At 36.3% G+C, this 7161-nt stretch overlaps 1 protein-coding gene across 1 annotated transcript in view; it reads left to right on the forward strand.

Moving 5' to 3' along the window:
- The first annotated feature begins 2919 nt into the window (after positions 1-2919).
- The window catches only part of Ano3 (anoctamin 3), a 279126-nt gene continuing 274884 nt past the window's right edge, over positions 2920-7161 (forward strand). The window contains exon 1 of the mRNA XM_008841730.1: positions 2920-3147. Within this exon, the coding sequence (XP_008839952.1) occupies positions 3102-3147 (46 nt within the window). The 5' untranslated portion in view covers positions 2920-3101. The remainder of the gene's footprint in view (positions 3148-7161) is intronic.

A 7161-nucleotide genomic window follows, 5' to 3' on the forward strand; every position in this document is an offset into this window, starting at 1 on the left:
TTGAGGTGAGGGCAGTGAGGGAAGGTACATATGAGGAGGAGATCGAAATGCCACCAAAATGTATTGTATGAAAAGTGTACTTGTGTCTTGCAGTGCTTGTGGAAGTCTGAAGAGGAGGAGGTTTGTTCACTTCCATGTGGGTGCTGGGAATGGAACCTGGGTCCTCTGCAAAAGCAGTCAGTGCTCTTAACCACTGAGCCATCTCTCCAGCCCCAACACTTCTAATGTTTTACAATGGATGTGACAGTCTAAAAATGCTTCTTTTGCCAGATCACAGGAAGATGTTTTCTCTTTAGAAAGGCTTTTGTTCAAACTTGGGTTTCTTCCCTTTACATATCTAATGCATTCACACTATGTTTTTTTTTTTAACGGAAACAGGAACAGACAGACAGACAGACAAACACACACACACACACACACACACACACACACATACACACACACACTCAGCACACATCTTTTCCTTCTCTTTTATACTGTCTTTCCTATAAAGCAGATGGTGATTATAATTTCCCTGGCCCTTCACAAAGCTGTTTCTCTAGCAACCTTCCCTAAAAGACTGATTTAAAAACAAGCAAAGCTGTTCTTTGAATTCCATGCTAATCCTTCTGAAAGTCCAACACCAAATGATTTTTGCTTTAAAAAAGTAATCCAGTTTATATTAAAATACTTTAATCATAGCTGTACTACAGAGGTTAGGGCAAGAGAAGTTAGAAATAATTCTAAACTTCCTTCTTAGAAAATGGAATAAATTTTATGGGGCTGGAAAGATGACTTAGTGGTTCAGAGCACTGACGGCTCTTGCAGAGGACCTGAGTTTGATTCCCAGCACCCACATGGTGGTTAACAACAATCTGTAGCTCCAGTTCCAGGGGATTTGATGCCTTCTTCTGACCTCTGCAGGCATTGCACAGCACAGGTGCACTTACATGCAGTCAATATAGTCATACGCATAAAATAAAAATAATAAAATATTTTTAAAACTTTTAAATGGAATGTTTGAAAATTCTCCATTCATATCCAGTTCATACAGGTCCTTCCTTGCCTCCTTTTTATTGGAAGATGGGAAGAGTATGTGTAGGAGACAGAAGAAGTTTGAAGAGATTTAATATGTATCTGTGGCTGGAAGTGTGATCTAGTGTCAGAAGCTTTGAGCTCCTTTATCTGGGCCTCCTGAAAACTGTATTAGATGATCATAGCTCATAAATATTACTCATTTTGAAGAATTTATAAGCAAAATCCATTCTCTAATCAAATCACAGTACAAAGCCTATGAATTAACTCTTAAATACATTGCCTAATTTCATCCTCCTCACTGAAGAATATAGGGTTGTATTATAATCTATTTAGTACTATAATCTAATTGTACTATAATCTAATCAGGATGCATCTGAATGAACTATGAATTCAGTTGTATTATCATTATAACTTTAGATGAGCTAAATAAAGTAAAAAAAAAAATCTCAGGGAAGTTATTTGTTACTCCTGGATTTAGTTTGATTATCTTAAAAAGATTTTCTGGAGACAGTGTGTGAGATCTTTGCTAGATCGCCATTTGATATAAGCACACTGAGTCTGTCATCTGTAACCTAGCATTTCTTCAGTGCCTGTATTGGGAGCTCTTACTCAATACTCAATATTAGGGAACATTACAAAGGAAGCAAATTCTTCACTATGTCTTCTATTCTGAGTAGAGCCAATTAGCATGCTCTCTCTGTCTCTCTCTCTCTCCCTCCCTCTCCCTCTCCCTCTCCTTCTTGCTCTCCCTCTCCCCACTCTTCTCTTCAGTTAGATGATCTCACAACCAATGATCTTCACATTAAAAATTCTTTGAGTGATAACCTCCTGACCAAACCTACCACCCAAAAGTAACCATGACAAATCATAATGAACTGCAGTTTAAATTTCTGATTATATGTATATATATAATACATATGTAATATACAAATATATTATTGGAATGCATGATTCTTTGAAAGTTACATTCATCTTACTGTTTTTGTTTCATCACACACATGAAACCAACGATACTATAGCAGCAACTCAATCTGTTTGAGGCTTTGATCTTTTTGAAATGTTGTTATCCTTTATCTGCTTTTCTTTGGACTCTAACTTCATTCTAAATTGTTTTGACAAATTTCCAAACTCAGAAACCAGTAGTTCTTTCTGTTGTATGTCTGTTCAGTAATACCTTATAAGTTCCAGGAGGGATTTAGGGGTTAGAATCAGGAATCATGTTTATATGAGGAAAGGAGAGGATATGGAAAATGGGTTAAGCTGGTTCTTGCTCTCCTTTCAGTCACTGCAATTGCTCTGAGACTCAGTTTCTTTTATAACATTAGAATGTAATATTCTCGTTTTATAGTGCTTCAGCATATGTTATCGAATATCATGAATAGCATTTCTTCAATTACTGGTAAGGGGAATTAAATATTTCAGTATCGTAAATAATTTAGGATTTAATTAGCTGAAGCAGAAGAGAACTCCAGTGTAATGTGCTACATAGTACCACTGCTTACCTAATAAACCACACCACTGACTGAGCTGAGGTGGCCTCCATCAAGTTCAAGAAGGAAAGCTGAAATTGTCAGCACAGTCCTGTGAGGACAGACATCAACTTTACCCTTCTTTAAAAGTTCAGCATTTACAGACCAACTTTTAGAAAATGTATGCTAATGCCTGCATGTGATAAGGATGCTCAAAGGTTGAAAATGAGCCCAGTAGTGGCAGCGCTGGAGGAATGCTTGCATTTATGTATTGTCCTTAAGAAAATTCTTTCCCTCCACATGCAGCAAACCCCTTGCAACACCCACCCTCACTGCGGCACTGGGAAACAGCCTGGATGTGGGGTTATTACAGAAGTAGCCACTGAGGGGAGCCGGCCGTGGGACTGCCCTCCCACGTTGCTATGACGATGAAACTGGCGGGTGCACAGCCTTCCCCAGTTAAGTGCTGGCTAAAGAAGGTGTCGAATTGCGATGTGCTAGAAGGCTCGGGATTACTTGGAGCCAGGAAAATATCTGAAAAGTCTGGCTACTGTTCCTCCGCCTCGCTCTTGGACATCTCCTTAACCCTGCCGGAACACGACACGCAGAGTGAAAATGGTCCACCACTCAGGCTCCATTCAGTCCTTTAAACACCAAAAAGGTCAGTGGGGAATTCGTGCCCTCCTCCTTGTGGGCACCTAATCCATCTCTGCATGTTCTTGTAATTATATGTAGGAGCATCCTTTCACCCTTCCTGGGCAGAGATGCAGAACTCTGTGAAATTAAAACCCTCTGTCATGCTTCCCTCTGCATTCAAAATGAGTCTGATACTCTGATCCTCTGCACAGTGCCGGGGAGAAGTGGGATATGTCATGTCAGAACTAAATTGTGTGTCCCTTAAGATAGGGTCAGTGCATTGCGGTGAACTCCTTTAGGAGACATGGTCTCTGTAGCACCATCAGATTTGCAAAATGAAGGATTGGACGATGTTTGCCCCATGTGTGTGATTCAGGTGCTTATAAACTTTACAAAAGCAGAATTATTACTTGCAATACGTTTGAACATCCTATGACACAAGTGTTCTTGGAGAATCCCTGAAGTTGGCTCATCCCAGTTGAAGTGTCTCTGAAGAGATAAAGTGGAAAACTTTATCTCTCAGTCCCATGGTTGAATATGGGGTTCAAGTTTTTTATCGTGATTGCGTTTTTCCTCTAGAAACTCCATAGTATCCTTAGTGTCTTAAATTTGTAACTAGGTACAGTGGAAGGAACCTGTGTGTGCAGTCAGATCAAGAGTTCTTCCAAGTTATCATTACTCTTTATTCCTTCTTACTTTATTTAAAACATTATGCATAGAGGACATATTTCTTTGAGAAATATAGATTATGGAAGTTTTATTTTGCAAATCATTTATTAAACAATATTGTTATTGTTTTACATATTATGACAATTATGTCATATTTGGTCACATAGGATCTAAGGCATGTAAATTTTGGAGTAATATCTTTGGCAATTAAAAGTAAATATCTTTTAAGTATTATAATCCCTCCCTGATACTAACAATATTTTTTCTGATAATTGTTAATGTAAATCTTTAACTTTGTTATTAAACAAAATCTTAGATTCATTCAGAATAACTTAGCAAGATATTCTTTAGGTGGAATACTGAACTGAAAGAGCTTCTGGATCATAACTATAGTCTGCACAATTTCAAGAGCTTTAGTATCTTTCAAATATATGTTAGAATTGGTGAAGAAGTGAGAGACTGTGGGAGTAGACCAAAATTTGTGCTCCTAAACAGTTCTATTTCAACTCCGAGTGTTCTAAAGAAAATTAAAATACTTCAGAAAATTTTGTGTTCTTGCATCATTAAGTACACATAAACTTTCAGGATAAAAAAAAAAGGTAATGGGAACCTTAAAATTGCCTCACACAGTTAATATGTTCCAATTCATGACTCTAAGTGACTGCTGTTTGTGACCTGCAACTCTACATTGAGCTAACTTCCATCCTTTGGGGTAAACACACAGAAATAGTATGTCTGGATGAGAGGGAAGTTCAATTTTTAATATTTTGAGGAATCCCCGTACTAATTTTTCTGTGGTCTTTTCCCTCTCCCTCGGTCAGATTGGAGAGATAATTGAAAATGTGAAGGGAGAGATTTTTCCTCCTGAGCCAGATGAAGAAGAAAGCTGTACTTTTAATCCACTTTTAGGAAATGATTTTAGTAATACAGTTATACCATTTATTTTTGTTTTAATCAAGTAAATTCACTATCATTTTTTAAAAAGTAGAATCCAATTTTAAAGTATTTTCATATTTGAAAAGCAATTAATGTTTATACCTTATATGACTCCTAAATATTCACTTATGTATTGGAGGGCTGTGTAGTAATACATTTGCGACTCGAATTCCATCACTGACAATGTTCATTCTCATTAAGGAAGTCAGCATAGATGCCAGAATAGTTATCCAGAAAATTAAATGCTATTTGTCAGTCCAAACATCTCCATTATGATTATATATATAGTTTTTGTTTAGTGTTTGCATATTGATCCTGAATATCTTAGTTGCAGGTTTAATGTCTCTTAAAATCTGTTACTGTTTGTGTGAAAGGTAATTGATATCTACCTTACAGAGTTCTAGTATGATTGCTAATTTCCATTGCATGTAACTGGTATTCAAAACTTTAGTTATTAGCAAGTTAATTCTTATTATTTTGAATATAAGAAATTTGAGTGTTAATATAAAAAACTCTCAGTAGGACACACACACACACACATTTTGCTTTTTCTCTTTTTTGCTTCATTCAGTTTTACTATCTGTGGATGTACCTTACAGAAATCGGTGGGTAACACCTGGCTAGTTCAGTTGGTAGAGCATAAGCTTCTTAAACAGGTGGGGGTTGGGGAGTGGGGAGGACCTTATAACAATGATCTTTTATGATAGTATTCTAGAATTCAGTTAAAATTATAAACACTACTAAATTTGTGTTCCCATCCCACAGGAAAATTTCTGAAAGAACTGCCAAAGAGTTAATTTAGATACACAATTAACTTCATAAGTTTAAATTGTCATTGCAGTGAAATGGTATTTATTCCCTCTATACTTAACCCACATTAACCCAGTCTTTGCTGTATATAAGAAAGGGACTGTACTCTATGACTGCTTTATATAGAACATGTTAATTCCTGAGCCTCTTACTGCAAAATCCTTCTTCAGAGAAGTTGATGAAGTAGGTGATCTGAGAGAGTCACTGAAAATCTTGCAAGAATTGTAGGCAAGACTTTGTATAAAAATGTAGGCAAGTTTTTGTATAAAAATGTTGATATCATTTTCTTGATAATACCATTTGTGTTTCAGGAGGAGGCATCAGAACACATTTTTGAATTTATCTTCTACTTTAAATAATAGATAATAAATAAATCTGTAACTCCAGTTCCAGGGCATCTGACACCCCCTTCTGATTTCCTCAGGCATTGCATGACTCTATAGGCCATATTATATATTACATATACATATATAGTATATAATGATATACTCAAATAATAGTGCATGAAATTAGATGCAGGGGTAGTGGGGGAGGTATGGATAGGGGAAGGAATCTAAATACCATCAAACTATATTGCATGAAAATTGCAAAATTAAAAAAATAACTTCAGCAACAATGGCAAGTAAAAATAATTTGCTTATTTTGGTGTTTCAATGGTAACTTGGAGTGTTTGTTATTGCAGACAAGTTGGAGGGCCCTTGCTTTTGTTCCAGCACACCTTGGAGTAACTCATGAGCTAGCATAGAGCTAATGTCTGGGTGAGATTTAATTTTGCTTCCTAGCCTAGTTTGCCATGTTTCACTTAATTCATTGATGGACTCATGTGTCCTACACGTGTGGATGAGAAAAGGACAACGATGGTTCTGGCTTCCCATGGCTGGTTGTTTACCAATATAGCTACCAAGATTTTCAGGGAGACAACAGGTCACATCAAACACAGCCTGTCTCAACAGTCCTGGGCTTAATGAGATCAGCTAAAGCTGTTAAGTGATTCATTAAAATCCTAAATGACATTTGGCTAAACATAAAAAAGTGCATTTAAAAAATAATTCTCCAGCATCGAGCATTTCCTACTCAGATAAACTGTTTTAAAATAATGTTCCTTAACGTTTACATGAAAGCTTACAGACTGCAAATCACATCCATTATCTTATTTAAGTAGCCACTGCAAGTGCCCATCTGAAAAAGTCTTTCTCAATTACCTAACTCTGTGCTCAATTCCTATTTTGTTATATACAGAACACTCCTGGGGGAATTGCCTAATCTCAAAAAAAAAAAAAAAAAATCTGCTGTCTCAACCTCTGTTTCCCTCTGGATAATTCCTTTAGTATTAAAATGTTCTAACACCCCTTTAGAGAAACAAAAAATCAGAAGACATGAATACAGTGACAGAAATTAATTCACCTATGAGCACTAACTCCCCCTAGTATTTCCATAGTTTGTTCTTTTATTTCTGATTGAGGAAAGAAGTTGTCTCTTATAAAAAACATCCTAAATCATAGTGACATAGTGGAACATGTTGAAGGAGTATTAAAGTTTTATCATTATCAGACCCTTATTTCTGAATACTGTAACAAAAATTTAAAAGGCATTTTGCAGTATTTTATAGTCCTTAAAGATTTTG

This window comes from Nannospalax galili, unplaced genomic scaffold (assembly GCF_000622305.1).
Source record: "Nannospalax galili isolate Female #2095 unplaced genomic scaffold, S.galili_v1.0 scaffold481, whole genome shotgun sequence".
In the NCBI taxonomy this organism is placed as follows: domain Eukaryota; kingdom Metazoa; phylum Chordata; class Mammalia; order Rodentia; family Spalacidae; genus Nannospalax; species Nannospalax galili.